Raw genomic sequence first — 23,884 nt, forward strand, 5'->3', positions numbered from 1 at the left:
GCTCACAGTCTAAGTCAGAGGGAGGAGGATTTAATCCCCCATTTTGTAGATGAGGGAACTGGAGCACAGAGAACTTTAGTGACTTGCCCAAGGTCACGCAGCAGACAAGTGGTGGAGCTGAGATTAGAACCCAGGACCTCGGACTTCTTTCCACTAGGCCATGCCGTTTCTCACGTTTAGTCTGTCTCTCAACCCTGCCATATTTCCCAGAGCCATCCAAATGGCCACAGGCCTGGTTTTGGCTTTCATTATCAACTGCATCAACCTCCTGCTTCTATCTTTGGCCCAAATCGTATTATGAGATTATTCTGCATGAGTCTCTTGAAAACTTACCCACCTCCCTCTGCATCAGTCAGAAATCTCTGCCCATTGGCTTCAAGGTTCTCCACCAGCTTTTTTCTTATAAATCAACTCTCTCCATGCAGGCTCCTCCTTTATCTCACTTTCTCTTGCCTTTCTTGCCACTGAGCCATTGTTTAAAACCTTTCTCCTGGCTGAAAAACTCAGTCCTCTTTCAAATCTGCTGACCATATTTCTCCACAGATTCAGGGCCTTCCTGAAATCCTACTTCATTCTGGAAGTATTCCCCGTTGGAATTCCTCCATCCCAGATGATGTCACTCCAACATCCACCTCAACACCTAACATAAATAATGATCTATAGAATAATAATAATGATGATGATGTCTGTTAAGCGCTTACTATGTGCAAAGCACTCTTCTAAGCGCTGGGGAGGTTGCAAGGTGATCAGGTTATCCCAAGGGGGGCTCACAACTTTAGCCTTTCACTGGTCAGGGGATGTGTCTACCTACTCTTTTGTATTGTACTCTCCCAAATGCTTAGTACAGTGCTCTGCACACACTACTCGCTCAGTAAATACAAATGAATGAACGAATGAATGACTGTGAACCCCCTGGGGTAATGATGGCATTTTTTAAGCACTTACTATGTGCAAAGCACTGTTCTAAGTGCTGGGAAGGTTGCAAAGTGATCAGATTGTCCCATGTGGGGCTCACAGTCTTAGCCCCCATTTTACAGATGAGGTAACTGAGGCCCAGAGAAGTCTTCTAAACTGTGAGCCCGCTGTTGGGTAGGGACCATCTCTGTATGTTGCCAACTTGTACTTCCTAGGTGTTTAGTACAGTGCTCTGCACACAGTAAGCGCTCAATAAATACGATTGAGTAAATTAAGTGACTTGCAGAAAGTCACACAGCTGACAATTGGTGGAGTGAGGATTTGAACCCATGACCTCTGACTCCAAAGCCCGGGCTCTTTCCGCTGAACCATGCTGCTTCTTGTCCAACCCAATTATCCCCAGCGCCTACAACAGTGCTTGGCACATAATAAGCACTTAATGAGTACCGTGATTAATATTACTACTGTTAATAGACTGTGAGCCCGTTGTTGGGTAGGGACCGTCTCTATATGTTGCCAACTTGTACTTCCCAAGCGCTTAGTACAGTGCTCTGCACACAGTAAGTGCTCAATAAATACAATTGAATGAATGAATAGGCACTCCAATACCTTTGAGGCTTTTAGCAGGTGTTTGGAGGAGGTTAGTTCAAGGTGTAATTGTTAGTGCTCGGTAAATTGGGCTGATCTTTCCCTGCTATAATCAATCAATCAATCGTATTTATTGAGCGCTTACTGTGTGCAGAGCACTGGACTAAGCGCTTGGGAAGTACAGGTTGGCAACATATAGAGACGGTCCCTACCCAACAGTGGGCTCACAGTCTAGAAGGGGGAGACAGAGAACAAAACCAAACATATTAACAAAATAAAAAAATGGAATAGATATGTACAAGTAAAATAAATAAATAGAGTAATAAATACGTATAAACATATGTACATATATACAGGTGCCATGGGGAAGGGAAGGAGGTAGGGCAGAGGGGATGGAGAGGAGGAGGAGGGGGAGAGGAAGGAGGGGGCTCAGTCTGGGAAGGCCTCCTGGAGGAGGTGAGCTCTCAGTAGGGCCTTGAAGGGAGGAAGAGAGTTAGCTTGGCGGATGTGTGGAGGGTGGGCATTCCAGGCCAGGGGGATGACGTGGGCCGGGGGTCGACGGCGGGACAGGCGAGCACGAGGCACGGTGAGGAGATTAGCGGCAGAAGAGTGGAGGGTGCGGGCTGGGCTGGAGAAGGAGAGAAGGGAGGGGAGGTAGGAGGGGGCGAGGGGATGGACAGCCTGGAAGCCCAGGGTGAGGAGTTTCTGCCTGATGCGTAGGTTGATAGGTAGCGTCTGCACTGTTGTTTTCTCAGGGGCATCGCTGAACTTGTCATATACCGTGCACTTCATGAGGAAACTCTGGCTGAACGTGACTCCTGGGAAAGACCTGAATGCTGACACTATCCTCCATTATTACCAGGTAACTGATTCCATGAGGTCCAAAGCGAGGAGGGCTTGCCTGTTGTAGGCATCCTTTGGGGCCTGTATAGAATCAATCAATCGTATTTATTGAGTGCTTACTGTGTGCAGAGCACTGTACTAAGCGCATGGGAAGTACAAGCTGGCAACATACAGAGACAGTCCCTACCCAACAGTGGGCTCACAGTCTAGAAATCAAAACTGCATGCAGGTTCTCGGTTCCGAAGCACCGAGGCCTAATAGAACGAGCATGGGTTTGGCAGTCGGGAACCTGGGTTCTAATCCTGGCTCTGCTGCCTCTGTGACCTTGGGCAAATCATTTCTCTATGCCTCCGTTTCCTCATTTGTGAAACGGGGATTTAGTACTCCCTTCCTCATTGACCGTGACCAAGCAGTGTGGCTCCATGGAAAGAGCCCGGGCTTCGGAGTCAGAGGTCATGGGTTCTAATCCCTGCTCCGCCACTTGTCTGCTGAGTGATTTTGGGCAAGTCACTTCACTTCTCTGGGCCTCAGTTCCCTCATCTGTAAAATGGGGATTAAGTCTGTGAACCCCACGTGGGACAAACTGATCACCTTGTATCCCCCCGCCAGTGCTTAGAACAGTGCTTTGCACATAAGGAGCGCTTAACAAATGCCATCATCATGAGATGATGAGATGATCATCACCCCCATGAGAGACAGGGACTGTGCCCAACTTGATTATCTTGTACCTACTCCAGAGCTTAGTAAGGTACTTGGCATGTAGTAAGTACTCAACAAATCCCACAGTGATAATTATTATCAAGTCATTGGGAATGAATGGCTTATCCATCATTTAGGGTGGGATTGCCCTTTTATATATCTGTATATATATAATATAATATATATAATATTTTATATAATATATAAAATAATTAGAATATGTACAAATAAAATAAAAAATAATTACAGTAATAAATACGTACAAATAAAATAGAGTAATACGTACAAATAAAATAGAGTAATAAATATGTACAAACATATATATGTGTTTGTACATATTTATTACTCTATTTTATTTGTACATATTTATTACTCTATTTTATTTATTTTATTTGTACATATTTATTCTAATTATTTTATTTTGTTAATATGTTTTGTTTGGTTCTCTGTCTCCCCCTTCTAGACTGTGAGCCTACTGTTGGGTAGGGACCGTCTCTATATGTTGCCAACTTGTACTTCCCAAGCGCTTAGTACAGTGCTCTGCACACAGTAAGCGCTCAATAAATATGATTGAATGAATGAATGAGTGAATGAATTTTAGCAGGGCACAAGTGAGAAGAACTCACATAAGAGCTGTGCCCAGGACAGAAACTTCAGACCCAGCTCTCCCCAGAACCACATCAACCAAAGTGAGCCCAGACCCAACCAGAAGGTGATTAGAGAAGCAGCGTGGCTCAGTGGAAAGAGCCCGGGCTTTGGAGTCAGAGGTCATGGGTTCAAATCCCGGCTCCGCCACTTGTCAGCTGTGTGACTTTGGGCAAGTCACTTCACTTCTCTGTGCCTCAGTTCCCTTATCTGTAAAATGGGGATTAAGACTGGGAGCCCCACGTGGAACAACATGATCACCTTGTAACCTCCCAAGCACTTAGAACAGTGTTTGGCATATAGTAAGTGCTTAATAAATGCCGTTATTATTATTGAACTCACTATGAGAGTGCACTACTTCATAGGTGTGATTGAGTGGAAGCGTGGCTCAGTGGAAAGAGCCTGGGCTTGGGAGTCAGAGGTCATGGGTTCTAATCAAGGCTCTGCCACTTGTCAGCTGTGTGACTTTGGGCAAGTGACTTAACTTCTCTGTGCCTCAGTTCCCTCATCTGTAAAATGGGGATTAAGACTGTGAGCCCCACGTGGGACAACCTGATCGCCTTGTATCCCCCCCAGCGCTTAGAACAGTGCTTGGCACATAGAAAGTGCTTAACAAATGCCATCATTTATTTATTTTATTTACAGATGAGGGAACTGAGGCCCAGTGAAGTGACTTGCCCAAAGTCACACAGCTGAGAAATGGCAGAGCCGGGATTAGAACCCATGACCACTGGCTCCCCAGCCCGGGCTCTTTCCACTGAGTCTCGCTGCTTCTCGCTGTAGAACACTGTACTAAGCATTTGGGAGAGTACAGTATACAACAGACAGGTTCTCGGCCCATAATGACCTTAGAGTCTAGAGGGGGAGACAGCCATTAACATAAACAAATACTTTATAATGTAAATTGTAAACATATGTATATGTGTTGAGGAGTTCGGGTGAATATCAAATGTCCAAAGGTCACAGATCCAAGGGCGTAGATGATGCAGAAGGGAGAGTGAGCTGGGGGGGAAAAAGCGGTTACTTGAGAAAGGCCTCTTGGAGATATGACCTTAATCAGCATTCATTCAATCGTATTTGTTGAGCACTTAGTGTGTGCAGAGCACTATACTAAGCGCTTGGAAAGTACAACTCGGCAAAACAGAGAGGCAATCCCTGCCCATAATGGGCTCACAGTCTAGAAGGGGGGAAACAGACAACATCATCAATCATCATCAATCGTATTTATTGAGCGCTTACTATGTGCAGAGCACTGTACTAAGCGGTTGGGAAGTACAAATTGGCAACATATAGAGACAGTCCCTACCCAACAGTGGGCTCACAGTCTAAAAGGGGGAGACAGAGAACAAAACCAAACATACTAACAAAATAAAATAACTAGAATAGATATGTACAAATAAAATAAAACATGACCCCTGCTCTCAAGGAGCTCGCACTCTAGTAATAATTGTGGTGTTTGTTAAGCACTTACTATGTGCCAAGCACTGTACTAAGTGCTAGAGTAGATACAAGATCACCAGGTCCCACTTGGGGCTCACTGTCTAAGGAGGAGGGGGAGCAGGGATTGATACCCCAGGGAACTAAGGCACAGAGAAGTTAAGAGAATTGCCCAAAGTCCCACAGCAAGGCTGAGTAGTGACAGATCTTCTCAGTCTCAGGCCCATGACCTTTCCACTAAGCCATGCTGCTTCTCCAGTACCAGGACTTAGCACAGATGTGAAAATGAGCATGTCCTCCCCAGGGAACTAAGGCACAGAGAAGTTAAGAAAATTGCCCAAAGTCCCACAGCAAGGCTGAGCAGTGATCAGAACACAGATCTTCTCACTCTCAGGCCCATGATCTTTCCACTAAGCCACGCTGCTTCTCCAGTATCCGGACTTAGCACAGATGTGAAAATGAGCATGTCCTCAAACTATGCTGTGGCCAGAAATCATGTCTCCTCTATCTGCTGTATTCTCCCAATCCTCAGTATATTGGTCTGAACACAGTAGGTGCTCACATACTACTGATTGATTTGTTTGCATTTTTTAAATGGTATTAATTGCTTACTATGTATCAAACACTGTACTAAGTGCTGGGGTAGACACAAGTTAAACAGGCCGGACACAGTCCCTGTCCCACATGGGGCTCGCTTTCTAAGTAGGCGGGAAAACAGGTATTTCATAGTGATGGAAACCGAGGCACTGTGAAGTTAAATGACTTGCCCCAGGTCACACAGCAGACAAGCAGCAGAGTCGGGATGAGAACCCAGGCCCGTGCCCTTTCCCCTAGACCACGCTGCTTCTTGTGTCGGCTTGCACAAACTTCCAATTCCAAATTCTCAAAGCAAACGAGTCGGAGGCCTTCCCAGACTGAGCCCCTTCCTTCCTCTCCCCGTCGTCCCCCACCTCCATCCCCCCATCTTACCTCCTTCTCTTCCCCACAGCACCTGTATATATGTATATATGTTTGTACATATTTATTACCCTATTTATTTATTTTACTTGTACATATCTATTCTATTTATTTTATTTTGTTAATATGTTTGGTTTTGTTCTCTGTCTCCCCCTTTTAGACTGTGAGCCCACTGTTGGGTAGGGACTGTCTCTATAGGTTGCCAACTTGTACTTCCCAAGCGCTTAGTACAGTGCTCTGCACAAAGTAAGCGCTCAATAAATACGATTGATTGATTGATTGTTGCGATTCTATTCAAATCCAAATTTAACTTCCAGTTCCAAATTTCTCAAAGAAAACGAGCCGGGGGTCACTTGTTGCGATTCTATTCACATCCAAATTTAGGGAGATATAGCCCACTCGAAATTCAAAATAGGTTTCTAAATCAATTGGTGAAATGAGCTCCCAGACTGAGATAGAAATGGGACATATGTGCACGTCTACCCTTTATTTTGTTTATTACATATTTATTCTATTTATTTTATTCTGTTAATAGGTTTTATTCTCTGTCTCCCCCTTCTAGACTGTGAGCCCACTGTTGCGCAGGGACTGTCTCTATATGTTGCCAACTTGGACTTCCCAAGCGCTTAGTACAGTGCTCTACACACAGTAAGCGCTCAAATATGATTGAAAGTGGAAAGAGCCCGGGCTTTGGAGTCAGAGGTCATGGGTTCAAATTCTGACTCCGCCATTTGTCAGGTGGGTGACTTTGGGCAAGTCACTTCACTTCCCTGGGCCTCAGTTCCCTCATCTGTAAAATGGGGATTAAAACCGTGAGCCCCCCGTGGGACAACCTGATCACCTTGTAACCTCCCCAGTGCTTAATTTATTTTAAGGGCTTAGTACAGTGCTCTGCACACAGTAAGCGCTCAATAAATACGATTGATGATGATTGAATGAATGAATCAGAGAGGGAAGAAACGGAAGGAGACAGCTGCTCTTTGGCCTGACTGGAGGGAGGCAGGGAGGAGGGGAGATGTCTGAGAAGGTGTCAGCCTTAACGGCCCAGTCCCTCCTTGCAGCTGGTGGGCCTCGGTCATGGGGGGCTTCCACCATCATCGGTTCGATGCCATCGTGGAAGGGGGGCAGAGTCTGACAGGCCCAACTTAGGCGTGAGACAAGGGCTTTCACCACCCCTGTCTCTTTCAGGAGCTGCCGAAGTACCTGAGGGGATTTCACAAGTGCTCGCCGGACGATGCCATCCAACTCGCCGGGCTGATTTACAAAGTCAAATTCGACGTCGACAACTCTCAGCAAGCCACCATTCCCAAAATGCTGAAGGACCTAGTGCCGGAGAACTTGATCCGCCTGATGGCTGCCGAGGAATGGAAAAAGGTGCGGTATTTCCCTTGGGATTTGTTTCTCGAACTGGGCGAGCCAGGCTGTTCCATGCTGCATGGGGGCCAGGAGCAGCTGGGGTCTCTGATTGCCCACCACTGCCCTTCAGGGGGTCATTATTCGGTTGCTATTTTGGTGTCTTTCTGCCCCAGCAGGTTGCTGGGTTGCTCATTCATTCATTCAATCGTATTTATGGAGCGCTTACTGTGTGCAGAGCACTGTACTAAGCGCTTGGGAAGTACAAGTTGGCTAATAGTAGAGAAGCAGCGTGGCTCAGTGGAAAGAGCGTGGGCTTTGGAGTCAGAGGCCGCAGGTTCAAATCCCAGCCCCGCCAATTGTCAGCTGTGTGACTTTGGGCAAGTCACTTCACTTCTCTGTGCATCAGTTACCTCATTTGTAAAATGGGGATAAAGACTGTGAGCCCCCCCCCGTGGGACAACCTGATTGACCCCAGTGTTGAGTACAGTGCTTGGCACATAGTAAGCACTTAACAAATACCATTATTGTTGTTATTATTAGGCCTGCCCTATCCCCAGCATGTTGATTGAAATAAGAATGATGGTATTTGTTAAGTGCTTACTATGTGCCAAGCACTGCTCTAAGTACTGGTATTGAAAGGCAGTATATCATACTTATACTGACACGTGGCTCAGTGGAAAGAGCACAGGCTTTGGAGTCAGAGGCCATGGGTTCGAATCCCCACTCCATCATTTGTCAGCTGTGGGACCTTGGGCAAGCCACTTAAGTTCTTTGGGCCTCAGTTCCCTCATCTGTAAAATGCAATTAAGACTGTGAGCCCCACGTGGGACAACCTGATCACCTTGTATCCCCCCCCCAGCACTTAGAACAGTGCTTTGCACATAGTAAGTGCTTAACAAATACCATCATCATCATCACCTTATATCCCCCCAGCGCTTAGAACAGTGCTTTGCACATAGTAAGTGCTTAATAAATGCCATCATTATTATTAATAGTAGTAGTATTTGTTAAGCGCTGGGGGGATACCAGGTGGTACTAAGTGCTGGGGTGGAAATAAGCAACCCGAGATGAACACATGTCCCATGTGGGGCTCACAGTCTCAACCCCCATTTTACAGATGAGGTAACAGAGGCCTAGAGAAGTGGAGTGACTTGCCCAAGATCACACAGCAGACAAGTGTTAGAGCCAAAGATTAGAACCCATGACTCCCATGCCAGGCTATTTCCACTACGCCACACTGCTTCACTTGAACCCCTTCTATTCTCCCAACTTCCTCCTTTCCAGTCTTCACTGGGACTCTTGGTAGGCTAAAATAGCCCCTACATTGTTGGGGAGGAGATGGGAGCGACTTCAGCTCTTGAGAGCCTTCCTCTGTAATATTTGTGGTATTTGTTAACTGCTATGTTCTAAGCACTGGGGTAGATACAAGATAATCAGGTCCCACAGGGGGCTCGCAGACTAAGTAGGAGGGAGAAAAGGTTTTGACTCCCCATTTTACAGTTAGGGAAATGGAGACAAAGAGAAGTTAATGACTTACCCAAGGTCACACAGCAAGCAGGTGGCAGGGCTGAGATTAGAACTCAGCGCCTCTGAATCCCTTCATACTGGACCTTCTAGAACCTGAGCCTGGCCCCAGAGGAGATGAGCGCTCACATGGATGCATGCCCAAGACTGAGCTCCTTATCTTCCCTCCCAAACCCTGTCCTCTCCCCGACTTTCCCATCACTGTGGACAGCACTACCATCCTTCCCGTCTCACGAGCCCACAACCTTGGTGTCATCCTGGACTCCGCTCTCTCATTCACCCCACACATCCAATCCGTTACCAAAACCTGCCAGTCTCACCTCTGCAACATCGCCAAGATCAGCCCTTTCCTCTCCATCCAAACTGCTACCTTGTTGGTTTGATCTCTCGTCTTATCCCGACTGGATTGCTGCATCGGCCTCCTTTCTGATCTCTCATCCTCCTGTCTCTCCCCGCTTCAGTGTATTCGTCATGCTGCTGCCTGGATTATCTTTATACAGAAACGTTCTGGGCATGTTACTCCCCTCCTCAAAAATCTCCAGTGGCTACCAGTCAACCTATGCATCAGGCAAAAACTCCTCACTCTCGGCTTCAAGGCTGTCCATCCCCTCGCCCCCTCCTACTTCACCTCCCTTCTCTCCTTCTCCAGCCCAGCCCACACCCTCCACACCTCTGCCACTAACCTCCTCACTGTGCCTTGTTCTTGCCTGTCCTGCCGTCGACCCACAGCCCACATCCTCCCCCTAGCCTGGAATGCCCTCTCCCTCCACACATCCTCCAAACTAGCTCTCTTCCTCCCTTCAAAACCCTTCTGAGAACTCACCTCCTCCAGGAGGTCTTCCCACACTGAGCCCCCCCCCCATTTTCCTCTCCTCCTCTTCCTTTCCCCACCCCCCAACTCTCTCCGTCTGCCCTAGCCCCTTCCCTCCCCACATCACTTGTGCATATTTGTACATACTAATTACTCTATTTTATTAATGATGTGTCTATAGCTATAATTCCATTTATTTTGATGGTATTGGTATCTGTCTACTTGTTTTGGTTTTTTTGTCCGTCTCCCCCTTCTATTCATTCATTTATTCATTCAATCGTATTTATTGAGCGCTTACTGTGTGCAGAGCACTGTACTAAGCACTTGGGAAGTACAAGTTGGCAACATATGAGACGGTCCCTACCCAACAGTGGGCTCACAGTCTAGAAGGGGGAGACAGAGAACAAAACAAAACATATTAACAAAATAAAATCATTAGAAAAAATATGTACAAATAAAATAAAGTAATAAATATGTGCAAACATATATACAGGTGCTGTGGGGAGGGGAAGGAGGTAAGGCGGGGGGAGGGGGAGGAGGGAGAGGGAGACTGTGAGCCTATTGTTGGGTAGGGACTGTCTCTATATGTTGCCAATTTGTACTTCCCAAGCGCTTAGTATAGTGCTCTGCACACAGTAAGCACTCAATAAATATGATTGATTGAATGAATAGGGAGGAATTGGAAAAGGATTAGGGTTGTTGTGACCAGCAGATAGCCTCAGACAAGGAAAGAAATATCTAGTGTGGGTGTCTAGGGGCTTTCAGGGAGTCCATTCACTCTTTCAGACCCTAGGGACCCAGTTAGGGCAGGGAGTAGTGAATTGTACCTGCCCTGGAAGCTCTTACTTGGAATAAGCCAGTCTGGGCTTGAGAAGTGTGCTCATGGGCATGGTGTCTTGTATTGGGTCTTCGCTCTCTCCACCAGGGCCTTTCACCCTCCTGGAGGAGTGTCACTGCTTTTTGACTGGTCCACCTTGGAAATTTTGTAATGTCCGGGTGTGAAGACAGACTTTGATTTTTGAAAGCCATTCATAGGTCAGAAGCCACAATTCCGGTCACCCCACTACCCTGGGACCAAATTTGGCTAAATCTCAAGATCTCAGAGTGCCCTTCACAGGCCCTAAGATGAGGAAATAATCAGTATTTTTCACTAAGATCTTTTTTCTTTCCAGAATATTATTCTCGCCTACAACAAATATGCAGGGAAGACTGTGAATGAAGCCAAAATTGCCTTCCTGAAGTACATTTCCCATTGGCCAACATTTGGGTCAGCCTTCTTTGAGGTGAAGGTAGGTTTGAGCCTTTACTCCCTAGTTAATCGGCTCTCACGGCTAAGACTAAGGTGGCCCATAAAGAAGTCCCTGGATTCTCTCCCCGCATCATTTTTCCTAGCCAAGAGAAACCCATGTGGACCAAAAAATCTGGCTTCGTTGTGGAACTTTATTAAGGACTGTGCCAAGTACTTCTTCCATGCTAACCTCCCAGAATGCGTATCCAATCGAGTCCAGTGACCCCAGCCTTACTTCTAGTGAGGCAGAGGGATATAGGGACTCATTCACGTTGGGTTTTTGTTGTTGTTTCTCTGTGGGCTGCCAGAATTGTGGCCCCAGGGAACTCATAGGTCTTTCTGTTAAGTGAAATTACTTTCCAATGGTGTGGAAATAACTCAGCTGCTCTGAAGGTTGTGAGGCTGGCTTCCCTGATCAAAAAAATGTTGGAGGCATCAGTGTCCAGCTTACTTTTCCATGATCTGGCCTAATATACTGAGGACTCATGCAGTCATTCCTTTTGGCCCCACTTCTCCTGAGCTCTTTGCCGTTGATGTATTCTGGAGGAGGGAGATGGAGGTAGGATGGGAGCATTATTACTTTAGGGATAGTTTCTCAGAACCTGTGGCGTCTCATCACTACAATCCCCCCTCTCCCTTGTGTGTTGAATGTTTCAGCAAACGTCAGAGCCCAATTACCCTGAGATTATACAGATTGCCATCAATAAGCATGGAGTCTTGCTGATCCACCCAAAGAGTAAGGTAAGAGGAGATCTGCTTCCATGGCAGTGGAAAAAACCTAGGAATAAGGAGGGGGAGCCTTCTGTGTGGCCATGCCGGTAGGTCCCAGAGTTTGTTAGTTAATCAGTGGTATTTATTGAGCACTTAATGTGGACAGAGGTCATTGACAGACATTGTGGACAGAGGTTCGTTAGAGAAACAGCGCGGCTCAGGGACGAGAGCCCGGGCTTGGGAGTGAGAGGTCATGGGTTCTAATCCCGGCTCCGCCAGTTGTCAGCTATGTGACTTTGGGCAAGTCACTTCACTTCTCTGGGCCTCAGTTCCCTCATCTGTAAAATGGGGATGAAGACTGTGAGCCCCACGTGGGACAACCTGATCACCTTGTAACCTCCTCAGCACTTAGAACAGTGCTTTGCACATAGTGAGCGCTTAATAAATGCCATCATTATTATTATTGAACTAAATGCTTGGAAGGATCCCAGCTCTACCCGACCTGCTTGTATAATAATAATGGCATTTGTTAAGCGCTTACTATGTGCAGAGCACTGTTCTAAGCACTTGTATCCATCCCGGTGCTTAGTACAGTGCCTGGCACATAGTTAAGCGCTTAACAAATACCATTATTATTATCATTATTATTGACACAAGCCCTGCCCTTCAAGAGGCTTACAATCTAGTGGGTGAAACAGACATTAAATTACAGCTCTACGGATCAACCTCCAGAACAATTGCAGATGGCGGGGGGTGGGGGGGGGCATTCTGGGAGAGGTGTGTCCATGGAGTCGCTATGGGTCGGAAACGACTCGATAGCATAAGACAAGACAAGGGGAGCCAACTGAGGATAAGAATAGGTATGTAGTGGTGGGGATCGAAATGCTTAGTAGGTATGGACTTGAGTGCATAAGTGATATAGAAGAGAAGGAGAAGAAGGTGGGGAGATAAGAGATTAGACAGGGAGGCTTCCTGGACCAGATAGGACTTTAGTAGGGCTTTAAAGGTGGGGAGAGGGAGTTCCAAGAAAGACAGGAGTGAAGGGTCAACATTGAGAGAGACAAGAGACAGAATGGTTTGGTATTATTCATTCAATCGTATTAATCGTATTAGAGGAGTGAAGTTAGTTTGGTCTGGGTTTTAGTGGGAGAGGACCAAGAATAATGGGTAAGGGGGAGAGAGTGATTCAGAGCCTTAAAACAGGGTGAGGAGTTTTGCTTGCTGTGAAGATGGATGAACAATCACTGGTAGGTTTTTGAGAAGGGAGAGTTGTGGTTTGAATTTTTTTTTTAGGAAAATGATCTGGTGGAGTATGGGCTAGAGAGGTGAGAGACAGGAGGCAGGGAGGGCAGTGAGGAGGCTGATGCAGTAGTAGCGGTGGGATGGAGAGGAGGGGCAGGTTCTAGAGGTGTAAAGAAGGACTCAGCAGGATTTGGTGACTGACTGAATATGTGGGTTGTGAGAGAGATGAGTCTGGGGTAATGCCATGGCTGCAGGTCTGTGAGATGGGAGGGTGGCAGTGTTATCTCCAGTGATGGGAAAGTCGAGGTGGAGGGGTGAGTTGGAAGTTAAGAAGTTCAATTTGGGATATATTAAGTTTGAGGTGTCAATGGGACATCCAGGTCCTGAAGCCAGGAGGATATGTGATACTACTGAGGAGGAGAGAGTGCAGGGCTGGAGAGGCAGATTTGAGAGTCATCCAGGTAGAGATGGTAGTTGAAGCTATGGGAATGAATGAATTCTCTAAGGAAATGGGTGAAAATGGAGAATAGGAAGGGACCCAGAACTAAGCCTTGACAGAGCGGGAGAGGAGCTGAAAAAGACCGAGGAGTTGAATGAAGTTAGTTGACCAGGGTCACCAAGGTGACTGCTTTTTGAAGGACTCACCCAAAACTCCCTGGAGGTGTCAGCTTCCTTGTCAGGAGTGTGGAATTAGCAGCACCTCTGGCCCGTCCCTCCCCAAAGCCCCAGGGCCAGCAGAAGATGTTGGCCTCCCCGCCCAATCCACACGGCATCGATATGTCACACAGACACGCAGTGACATCATTCTTCTAGACTATGAGCCCACTGTTGGGTAGGGACCGTTTCTATATGTTGCCAACTTGTGCTTCCCAAGGGCTTAGTACAGTGCTCTGCACACCGTAAGCGCTCAATAAATACGATTGATTCAACCCCAGTTTGTGGCAGTCCATCTGAAGAGTGTTTCTCTGCCACCGCCCCTCAACTGAGCATCCCAGACAGCTCGGCACTGAGCCTCCGAATTCCACCCTGCTAAACCATCGATCCCATCTCTCCACCACCATGAGGCCGCCACCTTTAAGAGGGGACCCACTCCCATTCCTGCCCCCGACGTGGTAGCTTACCTCACTCATCATCATCATCAATCGTATTTATTGAGTGCTTACTGTGTGCAGAGCAGTGTACTAAGCACTTGGGAAGTACAAGTTGGCAACATATAGAGACAGTCCCTACCCAGCAGTGGGCTCACTCATCATCGGAAGCTTGTCCTGGTGGCTTGCACTCTCCGGGGGACAGGGAATGTGTCTGTTATATTGTACTCTTCCAAGCGCTCTTCCCACAGCAATAATAATGATGGCATTTATCAAGCACTTACTATGTGCAAAGCACTTTTCTAAGTGGTGGGGAAGTTACAAGGTGATCAGGTTGTCCCACAGGGGGCTCACAGTCTTGATCCCCATTTGGCAGATGAGGGAACTGAAGCCCAGAGAAGTGAAGTGACTTGCCCAAAGTCACACAGCTGACAATTGGCGGAGCTGGGATTTGAACCCATGACCTCTGACTCCAAAGCCCGGGCTCTTTCCCACGGAGCCACGCTGCTTCTCATACTGAGCAAGTGCTCAGTAAATACCATTGATTGATTGGTTTGGTGATTTGGGATGGAGGACAAGGGTGGCATGAAGCCCTGAGAGCTCACCTCCTCCAGGAGGCCTTCCCAGACTGAGCCCACTCCTTCCTCTCCCCCTTCCCACCCCCCGCCTTACCTCCTTCCCCTCCCCACAGCACCGGTATATATGAATATATGTTTGTACATATTTATTACTCTATTTTACTTGAACATATTTATTCTATTTATTTTATTTTGTTAATATGTTTTGTTTTATTGTCTGTCTCCCCCTTCTAGACTGTGAGCCCGCTGTTGGGTAAGGACCGCCTCTATATGTTGCCAACTTGTACCTCCCAAGCGCTTAGTACAGTGCTCTGCACACAGTAAGCGCTCAGTAAATACGATAGAATGAATGAATGAAGCAAGTCAAGTGGAACTCTGCCTCTAATGAAGTTTGCAAACAATATTAGAGATGGGGTCTCCCAGGCTCATCGGACTGAATTTAGGATTATATATATTATATATCAGGCAGTCCCTGGAGAAAGCAAACCAGTATTTCCGACAATCTTACTTGCCTGGTGCCTCAATTGTCTTCCAGCTGGGAAGAGAAAACAGCTTGCCTTTAGTGGGTTTCATTTCCCGTGACATTTTTTATAATGAACTGGTAAAATATTTTGATTCTTAGCTGCTTTAGCACCTCAGTATGCTGAAGATAATTAGAATGTAGCTGCCCCATCATCATCAATCGTATTTATTGAGCACTTACTATGTGCAGGGCACTGTACTAAGCGCTTGGGAAGTACAAATTGGCAACATATAGAGACAGTCCCTACCCAACAGTGGGCTCACAGTCTAAAAGGGGGAGACAGAGAACAAAACCAAACATACTAACAAAATAAAATAAATAGAATAGATATGTACAAATAAATTAAATAAGTAAATAGAGTAAAAAAAATATGTACAAACATATATACATATATACAGGTGCTGTGGGGAAGGGAGGGAGGTAAGATGGGGGGATGGAGAGGGGGACGAGGGGGAGAGGAAGGAAGGGGCTCAGTCTGGGAAGGCCTCCTGGAGGAGGTGAGCTCTCAGTAGGGCCTTGAAGGGAGGAAGAGAGCTAGCTTGGCGGATGGGCAGAGGGAGGGCATTCCAGGCCCGGGGGATGACGTGGGCTGGGGGTCGATGGCGGGACAGGCGAGAGCGAGGTACGGTGAGGAGATCAGCGGTGGAGGAGCGGAGGGTGCGGACTGGGTTGTAGAAGGAGAGAAGGGAGGTGAGGGAGGAGGGGGCGAGGGGATGGACAGCCTGGAAGCCCAGGGTGAGGAGTTTCTGCCTGATGCGCAGATTGATTGGTAGCCACTGGAGATTTTTGAGGAGGGGAGTGATATGCCCAGAGCGTTTCTGGACAAAGATAATCCGGGCAGCGGCGTGAAGTATGGATTGAAGTGGAGAGAGACACGAGGATGGGAGATCAGAGAGAAGGCTGATGCAGTAGTCCAGACGGGATAGGATGAGAGCTTGAATGAGCAGGGTAGCGGTTGGGATGGAGAGGAAAGGGCGGATCTTGGCAATGTTGTGGAGCTGAGACCGGCAGGTTTTGGTCACGGCTTGGATGTGAGGGGTGAATGAGAGAGCGGAGTCGGGGATGACACCAAGGTTGCGGGCTTGTGAGACGGGAAGGATGGTAGTGCCATCGACAGAGATGGGAAAGTCAGGGAGAGGGCAAGGTTTGGGAGGGAAGACAAGGAGTTCAGTCTTCGACATGTTGAGCTTTAGGTGGTGGGCAGACATACAGATGGAGATGTCCTGAAGGCAGGAGGAGATGCGAGCCTGGAGAGAGGGGGAGAGAGCAGGGGCAGAGATGGAGATCTGGGTGTCATCAGCGTAGAGATGATAGTTGAAGCCGTGGGAGCGAATGAGGTCACCAAGGGAGTGCATGTAGATCGAGAACAGAAGGGGACCAAGCACTGAACCTTGGGGAACCCCCACAGTAAGAGGATGGGAGGGGGAGGAGGAGCCTGCAAAAGAGACTGAGAAAGAACGACCGGAGAGATAAGAGGAGAACCAGGAGAGGACGGAGTCTGTGAAGCCAAGGTCAGATAGCATGTTGAGGAGAAGGGGGTGGTCCACAGTGTCAAAGGCAGCTGAGAGGTCGAGGAGGATTAGGACAGAATATGAGCCGTTGGATCTGGCAAGCAGGAGGTCATTGGTGACCTTTGAGAGGGCAGTTTCCGTGGAATGTAGGGGACGGAAGCCAGACTGGAGGGGGTCGAGGAGAGAGTTGTTACTGAGGAATTCTAGGCAGTGAGTGTAGACAACTCGTTCAAGGAGTTTGGAAAGGAATGGTAGGAGGGATATGGGACGATAACTAGAAGGTGAAGTGGGGTCAAGAGAGGGTTTTTTTAGGTTGGGAGAGACATGGGCATGTTTGAAGGCAGAGGGGAAGGAACCAGTGGAGAATGAGCGGCTGAAGATGGAAGTTAAAGAGGAGAGAAGGGAGGGAGCGAGAGATTTAATGAGATGAGAGGGAATGGGGTCAGAAGCACAGGTGGCCGGAGTAGCACTTAAGAGGAGGGAGGAGAGCTCCTCTGAGGACACTGCTGGGAAGGATGGGAGAGTAGCAGAGAGTGTTGAGAACCGGGGGGATGGAGAAAGGGGGGAAGAGACTTTGGGGAGGTCGGACCTGATGGATTTCATTTTGTTAATGAAGTGAGAGGCCAGATCGTTGGGGGTGAGGGAAGGAGGAGGGGGAGGAACCGGGGGCCTGAGAAGGGAGTTGAGTATACGGAAGAGCTGGCGGGGGTGACGGGCATGAGTGTCAATAAGGGAGGAGAAATAGTTTTGTCTAGCAGAGGAGAGGGCTGAGTTAAGGCAGGAAAGGATAAACTTGAAGTGAACGAGGTTGGCATGGTGTTTAGACTTTCGCCAGAAGCGTTCGGCAGCTCGAGCATAAGAGCGAAGGAGGCAGACAGTGGCAGTGATCCAGGGCTGCGGGTTAGTGGTGCGAGAGCAGCGAAGGGAAAGGGGAGCAAGTGAGTCTAGCTGAGTAGAGAGGGTAGAGTTGAGAGCAGTAATCTGATCATCAAGACTGGGTAGAGAGGAGAGGGCGGCGAGGTGGGGTGTGAGGTGCTCCGAAAGATGGGTGGGGTCCAGAGAGCGGAGATCTCTGTGAGGGAGTAATACGGATTTACAGGGGAAAGGAGTGTGAGTGAGGAGGCAGGTGAGAAGATTATGATCAGAGAGAGGGATCACAGAGTTGGTGAGGGTGGACACAGTGCAGCGGTAGGAGATGATGAGGTCAAGGGTATGACCAAGTTGGTGAGTGGGTGAGGTGGGGTGGAGGAAGAGGTTGGCAGCGTCAAGGAGAGATAGAAGGCGGGCGGCAGAGAGATAGAAGGCGGGCGGCAGAGTGGGCGGCCCCAGTGCATAGCACAGTGCTTTTTTATGGTGTTTGTAAAACGCTCACTATGTGACAGGCACCATATGAAGCGCTGAAGTAGATATAAGCTAATAGTTTGGACACAGTCCTTGTTCCACACGGGGCTCCCTGTCTTAATCCCCATTTTCAGACAAGGTTCCTGAGGCACAGAGAAGTTGCGAGGTGCCAAAGGTCACACAGCAGACGAGTGGCAAAGCTGGGATTAGAACCCAGGTCCTTCTCCCAGGCCCATGCTCTGTGGAAATGAAATGCGTGTCACATAGGACACGTTCCCTATTTATTTCTTTTACTTGTACATATCTATTCTATTTACTTTATTTTGTTAATATGTTTTGTTCTCTGTCTCCCCCTTCCAGACTGTGAGCCCACTGTTGGGTAGGGACCGTCTCTATATGTTGCCAGCTTGTACTTACCAAGAGCTTAGTACAGTGCTCTGCACACAGTAAGCGCTCAATAAATACGATTGATTGATTGATTGACTGATTGATTGATTGGACCACCCGGGGCTTCAGTCAGGGCAAAGAGAAGCAGTGCGGAGGGCCCCAGGAAAGGCTGAAGAATTGTAGCTACCACCCCAGGCCTGCATGGCTCAGTGGAAAGAGCACAGGCTGGGGAGCCAGAGGTTGTGGGTTCTAATCCCCGCTCTGCCCCTTGTCTGCTGTGTGACCTTGGACAATCAATCAATCGTATTTATTGAGCGCTTTCTGTGTGCAAAGCATTGTACTAAGCACTTGGGAAGTACAAGCTGGCAACATATAGAGACAGTCCCTACCCAACAGTGGTCTCACAGTCTAGAAGGGGGAGACAGAGAACAAAACCAAACATACTAATAAATAGAATAGATAGGTAACAAGTAAAATAGAGTAATAAATATGTACAAACATATATACATATATACAGGTGCTGTGGGGAAGGGAAGGAGGTAAGATGGGGGGGATGGAGAGGGGGACAAGGGGGAGAGGAAGGAAGGGGCTCAGTCTGGGAAGGCCTCCTGGAGGAGGTGAGCTCTCAGTAGGGCCTTGAAGGGAGGAAGAGAGCTAGCTTGGCGGATGGGCAGAGGGAGGGCATTCCAGACACCAAGGACAAGTCAGTTGACTTCTCTGGGCCTCAGTTCCCTTATCTGAAAAATGGGGTTGAAGACTGTGAGCCCCGCGTGGGACAACCTGATTACCTCGTATCTACCTCAGTGCTTAGAACAGTGCTTGGCACGTAGGAAGTGCTTAACAAATACCAACATTATTATTATATAGTCCCAGCCCCTGGAGGGAAGCAAGGCAGAAGGTCACCAGTCAATCAATGGTATTCGTAGAGCACTACACTGAGTGCTTAGCAAAGCCCACACAGGCCTCACCGGAGGCCCACCTGCAACGCTGGCTTGGAGGGCTGAAGGAAAAAGCTGAGCAACTGTGACTTTCTGCCATTTTGTTCATCTCTGTGGGATTCAAAGACTGAGCCCCCTTTTTCCTCTCCTCCTCCCCACCGCCCCCATCCTCCCTTCTTCCCCTTCCCACAGCATTTGTACATATATTTGTACAGATTTATTACTCTATTTTACTAATACATATTTACTATTCTATTTATTTTGTTAATGATGTGCATATAGCTGTAATTCTATTTGTTCTGACGATTTTGACACCTGTCTACATGTTTTGTTTTGTTGTCCGTCTCCCCCTTCTAGACTGTGAGCCCGTTGTCGGGTAGGGACCGTCTCTATCCGTTGCCGACTTGTACTTCCCAAGCGCTCAGTCCAGTGCTCTGCACACAGTAAGCGCTCAATAAAGACGATTGAATGAACGAATGAATGATTCTCCCCGCAGGAACTCCTAAACACCTACCCCTTCAATAAAATCTCCAGCTGGAGCAGCGGCAGCACCTATTTCCACATGATGATCGGAAACCTGGTGCGGGGAAGCCGGCTATTGTGCGAGACCTCTCTGGTAAGCTGGGGATGATGATATGGAGAATTGTGGCATTTGTTAAGGGTTTATAATAATAACAATGGCATTTATTAAGCGCTTACTATGTGCAAAGCACTGTTCTAAGCGCTGGGGAGGTTACAAGGTAATCAGGTTGTCCCACTTGGGGCTCACAGTCTTAATCCCCATTTTGTAGGTGAGGTAACTGAGGCCCAGAGAAGTTAAGTGACTTGCCCAAAGTCTCACAGCTGGGATTTGAACCCATGACATTTGACTCCAAAGCCTGTGCTCGTTCCACTGAGCCACACTATGTGCCAAGCACTGGAGAAGATACAATAATAATAATAATAATGGCATTTATTAAGCACTTACTATGTGCAAAGCACTGTTCTAAGCGCTGGGGAGGTTACAAGGTAATCAGGTTGTCCCACTTGGGGCTCACAGTCTTAATCCCCATTTTGTAGATGAGGTAACTGAAGCCCAGAGAAGTTAAGTGACTTGCCCAAAGTCTCACAGCTGGGATTTGAACCCATGACATTTGTCTCCAAAGCCTGTGCTCGCTCCACTGAGCCACACTATGCGCCAAGCACTGGAGAAGATACAATAATAATAATAATAATGGCATTTATTAAGCACTTCCTATGTGCCAAGCACTGGAGAAGATACAATAATAATAATAATGGCATTTATTAAGCACTTCCTATGTGCAAAGCACTGTTCTAAGCACTGTGGAGGTTACAAGGTAATCAGGTTGTCCCACTTGGGGCTCACAGTCTTAATCCCCATTTTGTAGATGAGGTAACTGAGGCACAGAGAAGTGAAGTGACTTGCCCAAAGTCTCACAGCTGGCAATTCGCAGAGCTGGGATTTGAACCCATGACATTTGACTCCAAAGCCTGTGCTCTTTCCACTGAGCCACGCTGGTTTACCATGCACCAAGCACTGGAGCAGATACAAGATAATCAGAGTAGACACAGTCCCTGTTCCAGACAGGGTTTACAGTCTAAGCGGGTGGGAGAACAGGCACAGAACCCCCACTTTCCAGATGAGGAAACTGAGGCACAGAAAAGTTCAGTGATTTGCCCAAGGTCACTTAACCTTAGCAGGTAAGTGATAGAGCTTCTGATTTTCAGGCCCGTGCTTTTCCCTCTAGGGCCATGCTGAATCCCAAATACTCCTTCTCCTTGTCCTCTCCGATTGGGGTGGCAGGGGAGCCATGATCCTTGATCAGTGTATTCTCCCAGTACTCAAATGCTACTACCTCTTTGCATTCGCTGAGAAGCAGCGTGGCTCAGTGGAAAGAGCCCGGGCTTTGGAGTCAGAGGTCATGGGTTCAAATCCCGCCTCTGCCAATTGTCAGCTGTGTGACTTCGGGCCAGTCACTTCACTTCTCTGGGCCTCAGTTACCTCATCTGTAAAATGGGGATTAAGACTACGAGCCCCCCTGTGGGACAACCTCATCACCTTGTAACCTGCATGGCTCAGTGGAAAGAGCGTGGGCTTTGGAGTCAGAGGTCGTGGGTTCGAATTCCGGCTTTACCACAAGTCTGCTGTGTGACCTTGGGCAAGCCACTTAACTTCTCTGAGCCTCAGTTCCCTTATCTGTAAAAATGGGGATTAAGACTGTGAGCCCCGCGTGGGACAACTTGATCACATTGTATCCCCCCCAGCACTTAGAACAGTGCTTTGCACGTAGTAAGCGCTTAACAAATGCCATTATTATCATTATTATTATTACTAAAAAAGAATAACAGGTCGAATGAAACACAATCCCTGCCCCAGATTACCCAGACAATTTGCTTATTCTGCTTCACTTTGGGGTGGTCACTTGGTTCTCTCACTGTGTATTAATTCCTTCTCTTGGGAAAGCAGCATGGTATAGGGGATAGAGCATGGGCCTGGGCCTCAGAAGGTCATGGGTTCTAACCCCATTCTGCCACTGGTCTGCTGTGTGACCCTGGGCAAGTTGCTTCACATTTCTGTGTCTCAGTTACCTTATCTACAAAATGGGGATTGAGACTGTGAGCCCCACATAGGACAGGGATTATGTCCATCTTCATTCAATCGTATTTATTGTGTGCTTACTGTGTGCAGAGCACTGTACTAAGTGCTTGGGAAGTACAAGTTGACCACATATAGAGACGGTCCCTACCCAATCTTGATTTACTTGTATCCATCCCAGCACTTAGAACAGTGCCTGGAACATAGTAAATGCTTAACAAATACCATCATTCTCCTAAGGAGAGGAGGTGAAACTCAAATGAGTCTATTTGCATCTCTGGGGAGAACGTGGTTGAGCTATTGCTTAAAATTGGCTTTAGGTTATGTGTGGGTTCCCGTTACACAAACTGGGGCCAGGGAGAAAAAAGAATGGATAACTAAAAAGCAACTCTAGTCAGTAGTAAAATAATCCTGTCATGAGATAGAGATGTGGGGAATTATAGTTCATATCCTAAGAACAATATTGTAAGATACAATGCCCTGTTTGAAGTAACCCCCAGATTATTAAGAAGCAGAGCAGGGCTTCCCAATCAATCAATCGTATTTATTGAGTGCTTACTGTGTACAGAGCACTGTACTAAGCGCTTCCCAATCTCACCTGGAAGACCCCCTATTCCTCTCCCCATCCTCCCTCGGCCCCATTGGCACCAGGCATAAGACCAACCTCGCTGTGCATCCTGGAGTTTCTGTCGGAACCAGGAACAAGTACCAGCCTGGACCCAATCGTGCCTCCTTCGCTGTTTCATGGGATGCCACATTGTTGTCATCTGAAGGACCAGCAAAGCTGAGGTTGAAGGGAAATTGCTGTTGGGGTACAAATAAATGTATTCTCTATCATGAACTCTCCCCAGCTCCCAGAGGCCTCTGAAGGAGAGAGAGACCATTGCCCTTGTTTGCCCACATTGATTAAGCTGTATTTGGTTTTTTTCCACTTTCAGGGTTACAAAATGGATGACCTACTGACATCGTACGTTCAACTCCTGATGAATGCAGTGAATAAGCAGAAAAATTTTCATACTCCCCTCTGAGGCCGAACAGAGTCCTTGATCGAGGAACTCACCTCCATTTCCCATCGTGCCAAACAGCTATTTTCAGGTTTCCAGTGGTCCTTTGCTAACTCTTTTGGCTAGCTTGTGGCAGCACAGGCTGCAGTCATCAGGGGAAACAAAAATGAGCTTCCGTGCCCGGGCCACCCACCTCTGTCCGCTATGGATTCCCCCTTGGGCAAGGTTTTCCAAACCTCAACTTGAGGCTCAGGACAGTGCGAATCCTCAAACTTCTGAAACTGAACCCAGTGTGGAAAACAAAGCAGAGGAGTTATCCCATTTCTGTGCTCGTAAAAAGAAAAGCGTTTTACTTCATTTCCCCTTGGAAGTCAAGCCAGCCAGTTACTGCCTTCACAGCAAGATGGCCTGAAGCACTGGGAAAAAGCCAGACAGCAAGCCAGCAGGTGAACCATCACCAAGAGAGAGGAAAAACCTTGTAAAAAAAACCCAAAACCCAAAAAACCCACAAAACCTGATGTCGTATACTTCAATTCCCCTCCATCACCAGCCTCCAGAATGTCTCAGCCACAGATTTGGATCTACAGGCCCTCGGGTTGGGGTCTGAAAATCCCTTCCCTCCCTTCTTCCCGGTGTCTAGGATTCTTCAAATCCAAACACCTGGATTACTTAATCCCATTGCTTCTCTTTCTCTTTGATCCACCCAGACATCTTGTTTAGCTGGGGACCATTTGGTTGGGAGTTTACCCAGCCTGCGGTTCCTCCTCCCAAAGCTTTTTCTTTTTCTAAGACTACACAGTCTAAAAGCAGCGTGGCTCAGTGGAAAGATCACGGGCTTTGGAGGCAGAGGTCATGGGTTCAAATCCCTGCTCCGCCAATTGTCAGCTGTGTGACTTTGGGCA

At 47.7% G+C, this 23,884-nt stretch overlaps 1 protein-coding gene across 1 annotated transcript in view; it reads left to right on the forward strand.

Annotated features, from left to right (window-relative positions):
* The window catches only part of MYO7B (myosin VIIB), a 198,830-nt gene extending 175,031 nt beyond the window's left edge, over window positions 1–23,799 (forward strand). The window contains exons 42-47 of the mRNA XM_038750824.1: window positions 2,259–2,365; window positions 7,273–7,458; window positions 10,948–11,064; window positions 11,721–11,804; window positions 19,879–19,998; window positions 22,917–23,799. Coding sequence (XP_038606752.1) covers window positions 2,259–2,365; window positions 7,273–7,458; window positions 10,948–11,064; window positions 11,721–11,804; window positions 19,879–19,998; window positions 22,917–23,006 — 704 coding nt within the window. The 3' untranslated portion in view covers window positions 23,007–23,799. The remainder of the gene's footprint in view (window positions 1–2,258; window positions 2,366–7,272; window positions 7,459–10,947; window positions 11,065–11,720; window positions 11,805–19,878; window positions 19,999–22,916) is intronic.
* The last annotated feature ends 85 nt before the right edge of the window (window positions 23,800–23,884 follow it).

Source organism: Tachyglossus aculeatus, chromosome 1 (genome assembly GCF_015852505.1).
Source record: "Tachyglossus aculeatus isolate mTacAcu1 chromosome 1, mTacAcu1.pri, whole genome shotgun sequence".
In the NCBI taxonomy this organism is placed as follows: Eukaryota; Metazoa; Chordata; class Mammalia; order Monotremata; family Tachyglossidae; genus Tachyglossus; species Tachyglossus aculeatus.